This window comes from Eriocheir sinensis, chromosome 42 (genome assembly GCF_024679095.1).
Source record: "Eriocheir sinensis breed Jianghai 21 chromosome 42, ASM2467909v1, whole genome shotgun sequence".
NCBI lineage: Eukaryota > Metazoa > Arthropoda > Malacostraca > Decapoda > Varunidae > Eriocheir > Eriocheir sinensis.
The window spans coordinates 14,279,790-14,294,789 of record NC_066550.1 but is presented as its reverse complement, the minus strand read 5'-3'; the positions used below and the strand labels follow the sequence as shown (position 1 = coordinate 14,294,789).

Below are 15,000 nucleotides of genomic sequence, written 5' to 3'. Positions count from 1 at the left end.
GGGGGGTACTGGTGGTGGTGATGAATGTTACTGGTGATGAGTTTTGGTGGTGTTAGTGGTGATGAATTTGAGTGGTGGTGGTGGTGGTGGTGGTGATATTGAACCTAACTTATTGATGGTGGTGGTGGTGTTAGTGGTGGTGAGTGGTGATGAATGATACTGGTGATGAGTTTTGGTGGTGTTAGTGGTGTTGAATTTGAGTGGTGGTGGTGGTGGTGGTGATGGTGATATTAAACCTAACTTATTGATGGTGGTGGTGGTGTTAGTGGTGGTGAGTGGTGATGAATGATACTGGTGATGAGGTTTGGTGGTGTTAGTGGTGATGAATTTGAGTGGTGGTGTTAGTAGTGGTGGTGGTGGTGATATTGAACCTAACTTATTGATGGTGGTGGTGTTAGTGGTGATGAATGTTACTGGTGATGAGTTTTGGTGGTGTTAGTGGTGATGAATTTGAGTGGTGGTGGTGGTGGTGATATTAAACCTAACTTACTGATGGTGGTGGTGGTGTTAGTGGTGGTGAGTGGTGATGAATGATACTGGTGATGAGGTTTGGTGGTGTTAGTGGTGATGAATTTGAGTGGTGGTGTTAGTAGTGGTGGTGGTGGTGATATTAAACCTAACTTAACCTGCCCTAACTTATTGATGGTGGTGGTGGTGGTGTTAGTGGTGATGAATGTTACTGGTGATGAGTTTTGGTGGTGTTAGTGGTGATGAAATTGAGTAATGGTGGTGGTGTTAGTGGTGATGAATGTTACTGGTGATGAGTTTTGGTGGTGTTAGTGGTGATGAAATTGAGTGGTGGTGGTGGTGGTGGTGGTGGTGATGAATGTTACTGGTGATGAGTTTTGGTGGTGTTAGTGGTGATGAAATATTTACTGGTGATGAGTTTGGTGGTGTTAGTGGTGATGAAATTGAGTAATGGTGGTGGTGTGAGAGGTGATGAATGTTACTGCTGATGGGGTGGGTTGGTGGTGATGAAATTGAGTGGTGGTGGTGGTGGTGGTGGTGGTGATGAATGTTACTGGTGATGAGTTTTGGTGGTGTTAGTGGTGATGAAATTGAGTAATGGTGGTGGTGGTGTTAGTGGTGATGAATGTTACTGGTGATGAGGTTTGGTGGTGTTAGTGGTGATGAAATTGAGTGGTGGTGGTGGTGGTGGTGGTGATATTGAACCTAACTTAACCTGCCCTAACCTAGTGGTGGTGAGTGGTGATGAGTTTTGGTGGTGTTAGTGGTGGTGGTGGTGGTGGTGGTGGCCTACATATTTTTTAGTTCAAGGCCTATCTCCCTTTCCCATCTCTCCCTCCCTTACCTTACCTTACCTTACCTTGCCCTTCCTTTCCTATCCCTCCTTTTTCCTTCTTTCTTCCCTCCCTCCTCCCCTTACCTTACTTTCCCTTACCTTTCCTTTCCTTTCCCTTCCCTTTCCTTTCCTATCCCTCCTTTTTCCTTCTTTCTTCCCTCCCTCCTTTCCTTCCCTTACCTTTCCTTTCCTTTCCTTTCCTATCCCTCCTTTTTCCTTCTTTCTTCCCTCCCTCCTCCCCTTACCTTACTTTCCCTTACCTTTCCTTTCCTTTCCTATCCCTCCTTTTCCCTTCTTTCTTCCCTCCCTCCTCCCCTTACCTTACTTTCCCTTCCCTTTCCTTTCCTTTCCTTTCCTATCCCTCCTTTCTTCCCTCCCTCCTCCCCTTACCTTACTTTCCCTTACCTTTCCTTTCCTTTCCTTTCCTATCCTTCCTTTTCCCTCCTTTCTTCCCTCCCTCCTTTCCTTCCCTTACCTTACCTTACCTTTCCTTTCCCTTCCCTATCTCTCCCTCCTTCTCCCTTCCTCCTTTCTTCCCTCCCTTCCTCCTTCCCTCCTCCCTTTCCCTTCTTCCTTTCCCTTCCCTTCCCTTTCCCATCCCTTCCTCTTCTCTCCTCCTCCCCATCTTCCTCCTTCTCCTACCTTTCCTTCCCCTTCCATCCCTTCCTCTCCTCTCCTCCTCCTCCCCATCTTCCTCCTTCTCCTACCTTTCCTTCCCTTCCTTCCCCTTCCATCCCTTTCTCTTCTCCTTCATTTCCTTCTCCTACTTTTCCTTCCCTTCCTCCCCCTTCCTCTTCTCCTCCTCTCCATCTTCCTCCTCCTGCTACCTTCCCTTCCCTTCTTTCCCCTTCCACCCCTTCCCCTCCTCCTCCTCCTCCTCCTCCTCCTCCTCCTCCTCCTCTTAAAGCATCACTCACACGTAGTCTTGAGTAGCTGGACCCATTGCCCCGGTGGACATGGCCCCTGGGTGAGGAGCTCCACGCACTCCCCCGTAGCTGGCCACACCACCTCCCCGGCCACACCGCTGCACACCCCTCCTCCTCCTCCTCCTCCTCCCGAGCGTGTGGTTAGGTTGATTCTGTTCTTTAATTTGTCGATCATTTCCTTGGTCTCTCCTCCGCCCTGTTGGAGAGAGAGAGAGAGAGAGAGAGAGAGAGAGAGAGAGAGAGTCATTATTAGCTTTTTACAGACTTAATAATTTGTAGTAGTAGTAGTAGTAGTAGTAGTAGTAGCAGCTCAAGGTTACTACTACTACTACAACCATTATCAGAAACGCAGTCTATATCACTACTACTACTACTACTACTACTACTACTACTACTACTACTACTACTACTACTACTACTACTACTACTACTACTACTACTTCTACTACTACTTCTACGCACCTTGCACCGGTTACCAGACACAAGGTGAGAAGGGAGGAGACAGTTCGGATCTTCAAGACACTTCAAGATCGCAATATCGGTTCGAAGCTTCTCAATATCCGTCGGGAAATAGATCTTCTGAGCGCGGACTCCTAACGCCACTAACACCACTAACACTGCTCCTCTAACACCACTTGGGGCTCTCATGGTTAGTGGTCGAAGGGGCGGGGCGGTCGAGGAGGAGGGGGTAGCGGGGTACGTGTGTGGGGTATCCCGCTCGAGGTTGGAAGGGAACTGAAGGTGTGTTAGGAAGGGTTCTGGTTTTATATGCATAGCGCGCGCGCGTGTGTGTGTGTGTGTGTGTGTGTGTGTGTGTGTGTGTGTGTGTGTGTGTGTGTGTGTGTGTGTGTTCTCTTCCTACTCCTTCTTCTTCTTCTTCTTCTTCTTCCTTCATTTTATTTTATTTTTTGTGTCTGTTTTTAGCTATGACGAAATTCCATGGTCCAGTCCCCTCCTCCTCCTCGTCCTCCTCCTTATCCTCCTCCTCCTCCTTATCCTCCTCCCTCCTCCTCCTCCTCCTCCCTCCTCCTCCTCCTCCTCCTTCTCCTGAGTCATACTTCCTAGTCAAATTTTCCCAGTGTGTGTGTGTGTGTGTGTGTGTGACGTCAGTATTACCATCATCATGAGTATTACATTAGGTTAGGAGGTCATCACCGCTATTCATCACCACTTTTCAACACCACTTTTCATCACCACTTCATCACCACTATTCATCACCACTTCAACACCACTATTCATCACTACCTCATCACCACTATTCATCACCACTTCTCAACACCACTATTCATCACCACTTCATCACCACTTCATCACCATTTCATCACCACTTCATCACCACTTCAACACCACTTCATCACCACTTTATCACCACTTCAACACCACTATTCATCACCACTTCATCACCACTGTATCACCACTTCATCACCATTTCAACACCACTATTCATCACCACTTCATCACCACTGTATCACCACTTCATCACCATTTCAACACCACTTCATCACCATTTCAACACCACTATTCATCACCACTTCATCACCACTATTCATCACCACTTCATCACCACTTCAACACCACTATTCATCACCACTTCAACACCACTATTCATCACCACTTTTCATCACCACTTCAACACCACTATTCATCACCACTATTCATCACCACTTCAACACCACTATTCATCACCACTTCAACACCACTATTCATCACCACTTCAACACCACTATTCATCACCACTTCAACACCACTATTCATCACCACTTCAACACCACTATTCATCACCACTTCATCACCACTTCAACACCACTATTCATCACCACTTCAACACCACTATTCATCACCACTTCAACACCACTATTCATCACCACTTCTCAACACCACTTTTCAACACCACTTTTCATCACCACTTCAACACCACTATTCATCACCACTATTCATCACCACTTCTCAACACCACTTTTCATCACCACTTCATCACCACTTTTCATCACCACAGGTACGCGGACAAGCGCCTTCGGTACCTACGCCTTCGAAGGGAGACGGAGGCGCTGCAGGTGGAGGTGGAGAACGCTCACGACCACAAGACCCGACACCTCCTGCTGGTACGTACACACACACACACACACACACACACACACACACACACACACACACACACACACACAGCAGGGAGTTGCGGGCTTTTTTTCATTGTTTCCTTTTTTTGTGCCCTTGTGTTTTCTCCTTTGCTGTAAACACACACACACACACACACACACACACACACAGACTTACATACATTCATAGTAGTAGTAGTAGTAGTATTAGTATTAGTAGAAGTAGAAGAAGAAGAAGAAAATAAAAGATTGAAGGGAGGAAGGATAGAGGAGGAGGAAGAGGAAGAGAAGAAATATGGAAGTAAAAAAAAAAAACAAGAGAGAGAGAGAAACGTCACTAAGAGGAAGTAACATAGATAATTACAACAAAAGAATTGGACGTTGTATTGGTGAGGGACGCAGTAGGTGGTACGGTCCGTTTCACTCCGTCTGTCCACCCGCGAACGTTAACGTGACACCTGCGTATTGTGCGTTCGTGATTGCGTATTGTGCGTTCGTGATTGCGTATTGTGCGTTCGTGAATGCGTCAAGATCAACTTTATATTTTCAGTGATATATTTGAGTGTTTGTGTTTACATGAAAAAAAACCTCAAGCCCTCCTATATGAACCGCAAACAGTAGTAGTAGTAGTAGTCAGTAATAATAATAATAATAATCTTCCTCCTCCTCCTCCTCCTCCTCCTCCTCCTCCTCCTCCACACAGAGAGAGAAAACAGCTGAGGTGAGAGACAGAGTGAGACTTCTCCAGCTCGTCCTTCAAGAGTCTAAGGAGAACTTGGTCAAAGGTGAGAGAGAGAGAGAGAGAGAGAGAGAGAGAGAGAGTTTGTATGCTTGTGTGTGTGTGTGTGTGTGTGCTTGCCCGCGTCAGTAGGATAACGCCATTTCCTGCCTGATAAAAAAAAGAGAATTTGAATGAAAGAGAGAGAACGGAATTTTAAAGATAGGAAACTGACCACTCTCTCTCTCTCTCTCTCTCTCTCTCTCTCTCTCTCTCTCTCTCTCTCTCTCTCTCTCTCTCTCTCTCTTCTAAATTCATCAACTCTTCCTCTCTCTCTCCTTTCTTTATATCTATCTATCTATCTTTATCTTTCTTATTTAATGTTCGTATCTATCCCTTCCTTCCTCTCTCTCCTCCTCCTCCTCCTCCTCCTCTTCCTACTCCTCCTCTTCCTACTCCTCCTCCTCCTCCTCCTCCTCCTCCTCTTCTTCTTCCACCAGTGAGGACGGAGACGCTGGAGGTGGCCAAGGAAAACAAGGACCGCCGCGCTCACCTTCCAGTTTTTCAGGACAGACTCAAAAGACTTCTCGGAATCATCTCTCAGTACCAGAAGAAGGTGAGGTTAAGGGGGGGAGGATGGGGTGGGGGGACTTGCTCTCTCTCTCTCTCTCTCTCTCTCTCTCTCTCTCTCTCTCTCTCTCTCTCTCTCTCTCTCTCTCTCTCTCTCTCTCTCTCTCTCTCTCTCTCTCTCTCTCTCTCTCTCTCTCTCTCTTACTTTATTTCTCTCTCTCTGTCTGTCTCTGTAATCATTCTTAGTTGGACCTCGACTAGAGTATGCATTGTAGTTTTTTTTCTCTCTCTCTCTCTCTCTCTCTCTCTCTCTCTCTCTCTCTCTCTCTCTCTCTCTCTCTCTCTCTCTCTCTCTCTCTCTCTCTCTCTCTCTCTCTCTCTCTCTCTCTCTTCTTCTTCTTCTTTTCTCTTTGTACTCTGAGGATCTATATACAGAAATCTATGTAAATCTATCTCTCAATCTCTCTCTCTCTCTCACTCTCTCTCTCTGTCTCCCCAGATTGCCGAGAAGTCCGATATTTTGAGTCTGAACGAGCGGAGATTGAAGTGTCTTGCGAGGTGGAGCATTCAGGAGGCACACCGCTACATCTTCCCCATCACGGAGATCAAGCCGCCGGAGAGGTGAGGAGGAGGAGAAGGAGGAGGTGGAGGGAAAGGAGAGGAGGAGGAGGATTAGGAGGGAAAGGAAAGTTAAGGGAAGAGAAATGATTTGAAAAGGTAAGGGAGGGAAAGGAGGAAGCAAGAGGAGGAGGAAGAGGAGGTAGAGAGGAGGGAAAGGAAAGGAAAGTTAAGTTACTGGAAGAGAAGTTACTTGAAGAGGGAAGGGAGGGAGAGAGAGGAGGAGGAGGAGGAGGAGGAGGAGGTAGAGAGGAGGGAAAGGAAAGGAAAATTAAGTTACTGGATTGAAAAAGTAAGGGAGGGAGAGGAGGAGGAGGAGGAGGAGGATAGTATATATATATAGGATTTGGTTAAGTTGTGATTTTTTGTTCGTTCCTTCCTTCCTTCCTTCCTTCTCTCTTATTTCCTCTCTTCTCCCTTCCCTTATTCCTCCCTTTCTCTTTCTTTCTCTCTATCTCTAATCTTTTCTCCTCTCTCCTTCTCTCTCTCTCTCTCTCTTTCTCCTTCCTTCCTTCCTTCCTTCCTTTATTGTCTGTGTTGCTTATTCTCCTATCCTCCATTTCTCTCTCATTTTCCTCTCTTTTGTCTCTCCTTCTCCTCTTCCTTCTCCCTCTCCCTCTCTCTTCCTCACCCGCACATCCCCCCTCAGCACCCCTTCCTCCTGCAGCAGCGAGAGTGACACCAGCAGCACAGCCTGGGCGTTGGCCGAGGCTCTTCAGACGACCTATGTCCGAGGGCGCTGGATATATACGGATGCCTCCCACGAAACGCAGTACAGGGTGGTCGAGCCTCTGCTGCCTGGCTCGGGTGACTACAGCGCCTATAACATGGGTGAGGAGGGGGTTTGGTTAAGCTAGGTGAGGTTAAGGATTGTTAGGGTAGGTTAGGTTAGGTTTGGGGTTGGGTTAGGACATGTTGGGATAGGTTGGGTTAGGTTAGGTGAAGTCAAGGAGGGTTAGGCCATGTTAAGGTAGGTTAGATTAGGTTTGGGGTTAGGTTAGGTTAGGGCATGTTAGGGTAGGTTAGGTTAAGTTCAGGGTATCTTCAAACACATGATAGCCAGCCCCGTATGGTGTAAATCAACAAAGAATGACCTCACTGTGTTCTATAGAAAGTCTCATTAGTAAGGAAGCATATGTGAGTTTCCTGAGTTAAGACCTGTAGTAACTGTTTTGGGTTTTGTTAGGTTAAGTTTAGGGTATCTTCAAACACATGATAGCCAGCCCCTTATGGTGTAAATCAACAAAGAATGACCTCACTGTGTTGTATAGAAAGTCTCATTAGTAAGGAACCATATATGAATTTTCTGAGTCAAGACCTATAGTGACTGTTTGGGGTTTTATTAGGAAAGTTTAGGGTATATTCAAACACATGATAGCCAGCCCCTTATGGTATAAATCAACAAAGAATGACCTCACTGTGTTGTATAGAAAGTCTCATTAGTAAGGAAGGCTATATGAATTTTCTGAGTCAAGACCTATTGTGACTGTTTAGGGTTTTGTTAGGTTTTGTTAGGTTAAGTTTAGGGTATCTTCAAACACATGATAGCCAGCCCCTTATGGTGTAAATCAACAAGGAATGACCTCACTGTGTTGTATAGAAAGTCTCATTACTAAGGAAGTATTTGTGAGTTTCCTGAGTCATGACCTATAGTGACTGTTTGGGGTTTTATTAGGAAAGTTTAGGGTATCTTCAAACACATGGTAGCCAGCCCCTTATGGTGTAAATCAACAAGGAATGACCTCACTGTGTTGTATAGAAAGTCTCATTGGTTAGGAAGCATGTATGAACCTATAGTGACTGTTTGGGGTTAACTTTTTCTCTCTCTTTCTCACCAGCTGTCCTGACCAGTGGCGGCGGCGTTGGTGGCAGCAGTGGTGGAGGCAGTGGCGGGGGAGGCGAGGATGGCGGGGCGGCGGCCAAGGAGGAGAGGGGGGGAGGGTACAACATATGTGCCGGCCTGACCTACCTGGCACAGCTTGTTAGTGTGTTGGCATTCTACCTGGACATGACCCTGCCCAAGAAACTCTGCTACAGGTGAGGGAGAGAGGGAGGGGGAGAGGGAGGGATGGGGAAAGTGTGTGTGTGTGTGTGTGTGTGTGTGTGTGTGTGTGTGTGTGTGTGTTTCACCCTGGCTCAATCACAGGTTAGCCTGGTCATGGCCAGCCAGTCCCCTCCCGCCCAGAGCAAGGGTCATTAGTGTGTGTCTGGGTGCTGGCGGGACCCCCACTCCCCACACACCCTTGATCAAGGGGGGACAGTAACCGCTGCTTTGCACCGAAAATATCTCAGCCTGAGCAAGACTCCAACCTCAGCCTGCCAGCACAGACCTTTGTGTGTGTGTGTGTGTGTGTGTGTGTGTGTGTGTGTGTGTGTGTGTGTGTGTGTGTGTGTAATTCACCATGGCCTGATCCCAAGTTGGACTTGCAATCACCATCAGTACCCTCCCAACAAGAGCAAGCTCATCATAGCAGGTCTCTGGGTACTGCTGAAACCTCAACATACCTGGGTCCCCCTTTCTCAAGGGGAATACCTAATAGCTGCTTCTTGGCAGCAGAAAAATCCCAGCCTGAGCAGGGCTCAAACCTCTGCCTGCCAGGCTGTGCAGCCTGCCAGGCAAAGGTTTTAACCACTGAGCTACGGAGTGGTGTGTGAGAGTGTGCGTGTGTGTAAGAAAGCGAGAGAGGAGAGAAAGTAAAGTAAGAGAGAGGAGAGGGAAAGAAAGAGAGAGAGTTAGTGTGTTGACCTTCACCCTGGCCACCTGTTCCCTCCCAGTGACTTCTGCAAGAGTGAGCTCAGCGAGCAGCAGTTTGCCCGGCGCGTGGCACACCTCAACGCCAACGCCCTGTACCTGTGCCTGTCCCAGGGGGTGCCGCCCTCCCTCCTGCGGCCCTCGCACACCGTGGCCAACGTGCTGGCACTCCTGGACTCCACCGTGGCGGACCTTGGCAGGCAAGGCAGCTTTGAGATTCCCTCCGTCCTGGTGGAGAGCCTGGAGGAGGAAATGGAGGGAATGGAGGAAGGAGGAGGATGGTCGGACACGGAGGACGAGGAGGACACGGACACACTGTCGGCCGAGTGGGAAACGGTTAGTAGTAGTAGTAGTAGTAATAGTAGTAGTGGTAGTAGTAGTAGTAGTAGTAGTAGTAGTAGTAGTAGTGGTAATGAAATAATAATAGTGATAATGATAATGATAATAACTAGCAGAATATCATTAGTAATTTTTTTTTTTCTTTCCTTTCCCAATCCTTTCCCATTCATTCACACACACACACACACACACACACACACACACACACACACACACACACACACACACACACACACACACACACTCCATCTCTACTTCATTCATTTTCATTCTCTTCCCTTTCTTTCTTTTCCTCCTCTCTCTCTCTCTCTCTCTCTCTCTCTCTCTCTCTCTCTCTCTCTCTCTCTCTCTCTCTCTCTCTCTCTCTCTCTCTCTCTCTCTCTCTCTCTCTCTCCCTTCACCCCCCCCCCAGGTCCCTCATCTCCCCCCACTGGACAGCACCACCACCCACCCCCTCCTCCTTCCCCCCTCCCAGCCCCCCACCCACCAGGCCCCCTCCACCTTCGCCTCCACCACCGCCACCTTCTACTCGCAGGCGATGGGGGGGCTCGGGGGGGGCGCTGGGGGGGCGGCTGGGGGTGGTGGCGCGGGGGGGTTGGTCACCTCTGCGGCGGCCTCGGTCATGTCGCTTTTTAGGGGCCTGGGCGGAGGTCATCATAAGTGAGAGAGAGAGAGAGAGAGAGAGAGAGAGAGAGGGGGGGTGAGGGGGGTGAGAAAGAGAGAGAGAAGGGGGTAGGGTAAGTTGTGTTTGTGTGTGTGTGTGTGTGTGTGAGAGAGAGAGAGAGAGAGAGAGAGAGAGAGAGAGAGAGAGAGAGAGAGAGAGAGAGAGAGAGAGAGAGAGAGAATACCCACACATTTATATATATATATTTAATCACACTAGTAATTAATGTCATAGTGAATAATTGTAACACTTGAACTTGAACTTGACCACTGGAGTCACCCCTTCAAATGGAACATGTTTGATATACTTTGATAATAAAGAAAACGGAGAGTTGGAACCTACTTACGTGTTTTTTGTATTTCCTTATCATCTCCACTCATCTCCGTCATCTCCACTCATCTCCGTCATCTCCACTCATCTTCCACTCATCTCCGTCATCTCCATCATCTCCCAGCTTTCTTTCTTCATCTCCAGCATTTTCTTTTCATCTCCTTTATCTCCATCATCTCCACTCATCTCCCAGCATCCTTACTTCATCTCCAGGATCTTCTTTTCATCTCCTTTATCTCCACTTATCTCCCAGCATCCTTATGTCATCTCCCACTCATCTCCACTCATCTCCCAGCATCCTTTTCTCATCTCCGACTCATCTCCTTCATCTCTATTCATCTCCACTTAACTTGCAATCATCTTCATCTCCACTCCCTCCAGCATCCCTTCTTCATCTCCCTCTTCCTCTTCCTTTCCTCCCCTCTTACTCTCCCTTCCTCCTCCTCTTCTCTCCCTCTCTTCCCTTTACATTCCTTCTCCTTTCTCTCCCTCTGTCTTTCCCTTCCTATCCTTCTTTCTCTCCCTCTCTTCCCCTTACATTCCTTCTCCTTTCTCTCCCTTTCTTTCCCCCTCCTCCTCCTTTCCTCCCCTTCTTTCTCTCCCTTCCTCCACCTTCTCTCCCTCCTCCATCTTCTCTCTCCCTTCCTCCCTTTACCTATATATACGAGAGAGAGAGAGAGAGAGAGAGAGAGAGAGAGAGAGAGAAAGAAAAAAAGGTACTAAAAGGTATGGAATAAAACACATTGATATATTTTTCTTGCATAACTCTTTATATATATACTTCTTTATTATGAATGGACAGACAGACAGACAGACAGACAGACGGACTCGTAATAGCGGCATAGATTTTCAAAGCACCAGAACTTCAATACTGATATGTGCGTACGTATGTGTGTGTGTGTGTGATGGATGGATTCGTGGTTAGACAGATAGATAGATAGATAGATAGAGAATGGAAGAAAGAAACATAAATATGAGAAATGACAGAGAGAGAGAGAGAGAGAGAGTTTAAGACAGAAGAAGAGAGAAGAAAATTAATTGATTGACAGACTAACAGACAGACAGAGAGAAGATAGATACAGAGATAGAAATAGATAGACAGACAAAATAAAACTCAAATTGTCAGGAAATTTGACTGAATAAAAAAGACAGAAATTGACAGTCAATGAAAAAAACAGAAAATAAATCAGAAATTGACCGGAAAGTTGAAACAGACAGACAGACAGACAGGACATATGTTTGTGTGTGTTTGTGTGTGTGTGTAAACCATTGACTCGAACCAACCAACATACACACAAACCAAGTAAAGACTCCTTGCGTGTGTATATAACAGTGTTTGTGATCCCCGTATGTAATTATTATTATTAGAGTTAACAACAAAATATCCAACAATTAATGTTTATAACACTTTTAACACACGAAGGGAAAGAGCGAGAGAAAAGGTAATGTTGGTGGTAATAGAAAATAAATAAATATTTCTTAACATTACATCTTTAGGAATAAGATGATATCTGTTTTCTGGGCTCAGTTTTCTCCTTCAGTAGTAATGGCGGTGGCAAGGGCAAAGAACAGTGATGCTTTTATAAGAGTAATTTAGTGTTTTCACCAGACCAATACTGCACTGCACTGCATCATCTGGCCCTTACAATCTTTATATATATATATATATATATATATATATATATATATATATATATATATATATATATATATATATATATATATATATATATATATATATATATATATATATATATATATAAATGTAGATATGTAGTTTGAACAAGCTCTCTAGTACAAGCCTTCCAAGCTCTTTATTAAGCTTCTATTTCCTTTACCTGCCACGTTACCTAAAGTCAGCTTAATTAAGCACTTTAGCTAACAAGCTGTATTTCTTGCCAGTCAGTTTTCTATAGAATTAATTTCAACAAGCTATGGTTCACATAAGCTTATGCTTTTTCCTTCCTCTATCACGCTACCAAGCTTAACTTTCACTACTAAGCCTTCTCTATGTATATACTTAATTTTAACAAGCTGTCTTATATAATCTCTTTTTTTCAACATCTGGCAAGGAACACATTTTGTCCTCACCTTTCCTTCCTTTTGTTTTTATTCCTTATTTTTCTGTTATTTCCCTCCTCCAATCCTTCCCTTCTTCCCGAAGACCTTGCCTTAGCCTAGAGTAATGTTATTGCTTCATGTGGACCGCGGGTTACTGTAGGCGAGAGAGAGAGAGAGAGAGAGAGAGAGAGAGAGAGAGAGAGTATAAAGAAATGACCTCAAATCAACCTATAATGAAATAACAACACTAATGACCCCTTCTATAGCGAACTGACCTTAACTCCTTCTATAACGAACTGACCTTTTTAATGACTTCTATAACAAAATGACCTTAACTGACCCCCTATTTAACGAATGAACCTCTCTATAACGAACTGACCTTAACTGACCCCTCTATATAACGAACTGACCTTTCTAATGACCCCTCGTAGTAGGAAATGACCTTTAATTATTGTTTTGCACATGAGGTAGAGAGAATTTTGATGACAGACTTCACTAATTAACTATTACCTAATGGACTAATTATTATTATTATTATTATTATTATTATTATTGTTGTTGTTGTTGTTATTCTTGCAATAGGGTGCTTAAACGTAGTGTTCCTCTGGCGTCTAGTAGTAGTAGTAGTAGTAGTAGTAGTAGTAGTAGTAGTGGTGGTGGTGGTCGTCTTAGTAATAAGGGAAGAGAGGAAATGTGAGGGAGGGAAGGGAGAGAAACTAGAGAAGAAAGGGAGGAGGAAAGGTAAGAGAGAGAGAGAGAGAGAGAGAGAGAGAGAGGAGAGAAAGTGGGGAAGGAGATAAGAGAAAGGAGGAGGTAGAAGAAGAGGAGGAGGAGGAGGAGGAGGAAAAGGGGAGAATGAAGATATATAGTAAGATAATGAATTAGTTTCCCTTCCCTTTCCTTCCCTTCCCTTCCCTTTCATTCCCTTTCCTTCTCTTCCCTTCCCCGCCAACCTATTCTATTTCCACCAAAAATTCCACCATAGATACTCTTAGCAACCTGCCCACCACATTTAGCACCAAGCAACCGATCAACCGCATCAATACAACCTTTAATAAAGCAAGATTAACCGCAAGATCGCCGAGAATCTTCCAAAATCTTACGAGTCGGCGGTGAACTAGGCGGCGATCTGTGAAAATCTACGGTCATGTCCAGCCACTTTTCATTAACTCAGGCATATCGACAGCCCGAGGAACACTTATTTTAAAGTCTATAATAGTAGTAGTAGTAGTAGTAGTAGCTGTGGTGGTGGTAGTAGTAGTAGTAGTAGTAGTAGTAGCAGTAGTGGTGGTGGTGGTAGTAGTATTAGTAGTGGTGGTGGTAGTGGTGGTTTTGTTAGTGGTAGTAATAGTAGTAGCAGTAATTGTAGTAGTAACAGCACCAGTAGTAGTAGTAGTAGTAGTAGTAGTGGTGATGATGGTGGTATGAAAATATTACTAACAGAACCTAGCCCTTAACCTTATTATTATTATTATTATTTTTATTATTATTATTATTATTATTATTATTATTATTATTATTATTATTGGTGTTATTATTAGCATTCGTGAAGAGCGTAAGAAACCTCTACTCTACACTCGTCCAAAGACTTCAGTAAACTCTCTATGCTAAGAGTCTAATCCTCTATAGCTACGAATGCTCTAAACTCGATTCTCATTGGTCGTCTAGAAGAAATCATAAGTGCGTTCGAATCTGCAGTAATTTCCAAAGAGGGGAATGGCGGAGGAAAGGGAGAAGGGGGGAAGGGGAGAGGAAGTTAAGGGAGGTGAAGAAGGGGATGAAGGGAGAGAGGAAAGAGAATGTCTTCTATCAATAATTTTAAAGGTATCTTACTGGCTTAGAAATTAATCGTTTTTTTATAGCTTGGTGGCGAAGGCTTTTCATTGGTCGAGAAATCAAATAGCGAAGTTTTCATATTGGTCTAGAAATTCGCTTCTCTATATGACTGGCAAAGGCTTCTGGGTCACTATGGCAGGGCTTTTTATCCCTTGGCCGCCTAGTAGCCCAGTGGTGACGCATAGGCCCTTCCCACGCAGCCCGTTATGGCGCAGACAAGTGTTTATAGTGGCGCCATCCTGCCTGGCTCATACTGCCCCCCGGAGCTCATCTTTGATCCTCTTTAGAGAGAATCCAGAGTCCGGGTTGACAGGCGGTCTTCAGGGCAACATGTGGGTAGTCTTAGGCCACTCGGCGGTGACTGAAAAATCCCAGGTGGTAGCGGCGGACACGGGACCCGCACGCTAACCACTCAGCCACCGCCATTGAAACTGTTCCGTGTGCTGGCAGTCTTAATACACTATAAAAAAAAGCACAGCGCCATTCTGCCAGTGGACCCCGTAGTTTGTAGCAGCCTTAAGCCTCTCCTATGATAGCCTTGCCGGGGCCTTAAGCCGCACGCGTTGCCCTACGTGAAAAGACGAGAATGAAGGAGGTTTTAATCTTATGCTAATGTGATGTGATTCCTCTAGTAAGCTCTGATCGCTGCTTCCTCTTGGTCTACGCATACACTAAGGTTGCTCAAGGTTGCTTCACTTATAGAAATACTTTTTTTACTTATATTTTTACTTGTATTTTACTGCATGTTGGTTTAGCGTTAGAAAATAAAATATATGTTTCCTTTCTA

At 45.3% G+C, this 15,000-nt stretch overlaps 2 protein-coding genes and 2 long non-coding RNA genes across 4 annotated transcripts in view; 1 reads left to right on the top strand and 3 right to left on the bottom strand.

Moving 5' to 3' along the window:
• The window catches only part of LOC127010141 (uncharacterized), an 867-nt gene extending 3 nt beyond the window's left edge, over positions 1-864 (bottom strand). Inside the window, exons 1-3 of the long non-coding RNA XR_007762944.1 lie at positions 617-864; positions 237-371; positions 1-104 (exon numbers count right to left, since the gene is read on the bottom strand). The exon at positions 1-104 is cut by the window's left edge and continues 3 nt beyond it. This is a non-coding gene — a long non-coding RNA (uncharacterized LOC127010141). The remainder of the gene's footprint in view (positions 105-236; positions 372-616) is intronic.
• LOC127010140 (uncharacterized) overlaps positions 1-2,972 on the bottom strand; it is a 4,429-nt gene extending 1,457 nt beyond the window's left edge. The window contains exons 1-2 of the mRNA XM_050883984.1: positions 2,692-2,972; positions 2,221-2,425 (exon numbers count right to left, since the gene is read on the bottom strand). Coding sequence (XP_050739941.1) covers positions 2,221-2,425; positions 2,692-2,877 — 391 coding nt within the window. The 5' untranslated portion in view covers positions 2,878-2,972. The remainder of the gene's footprint in view (positions 1-2,220; positions 2,426-2,691) is intronic.
• Positions 1-10,022, top strand: part of LOC127010139 (beclin 1-associated autophagy-related key regulator-like) — a 14,629-nt gene extending 4,607 nt beyond the window's left edge. Inside the window, exons 2-9 of the mRNA XM_050883983.1 lie at positions 4,226-4,331; positions 5,029-5,110; positions 5,544-5,659; positions 6,113-6,234; positions 6,899-7,062; positions 8,070-8,268; positions 9,007-9,319; positions 9,735-10,022. Coding sequence (XP_050739940.1) covers positions 4,226-4,331; positions 5,029-5,110; positions 5,544-5,659; positions 6,113-6,234; positions 6,899-7,062; positions 8,070-8,268; positions 9,007-9,319; positions 9,735-9,986 — 1,354 coding nt within the window. The 3' untranslated portion in view covers positions 9,987-10,022. The remainder of the gene's footprint in view (positions 1-4,225; positions 4,332-5,028; positions 5,111-5,543; positions 5,660-6,112; positions 6,235-6,898; positions 7,063-8,069; positions 8,269-9,006; positions 9,320-9,734) is intronic.
• Positions 1,141-1,660, bottom strand: LOC127010142 (uncharacterized). Its single transcript, XR_007762945.1, has 2 exons — positions 1,554-1,660; positions 1,141-1,327 (listed from the first exon to the last, which is right to left on the bottom strand). It is a non-coding gene; the product is annotated as an uncharacterized LOC127010142 (long non-coding RNA).
• Positions 10,023-15,000: the final 4,978 nt, after the last annotated feature.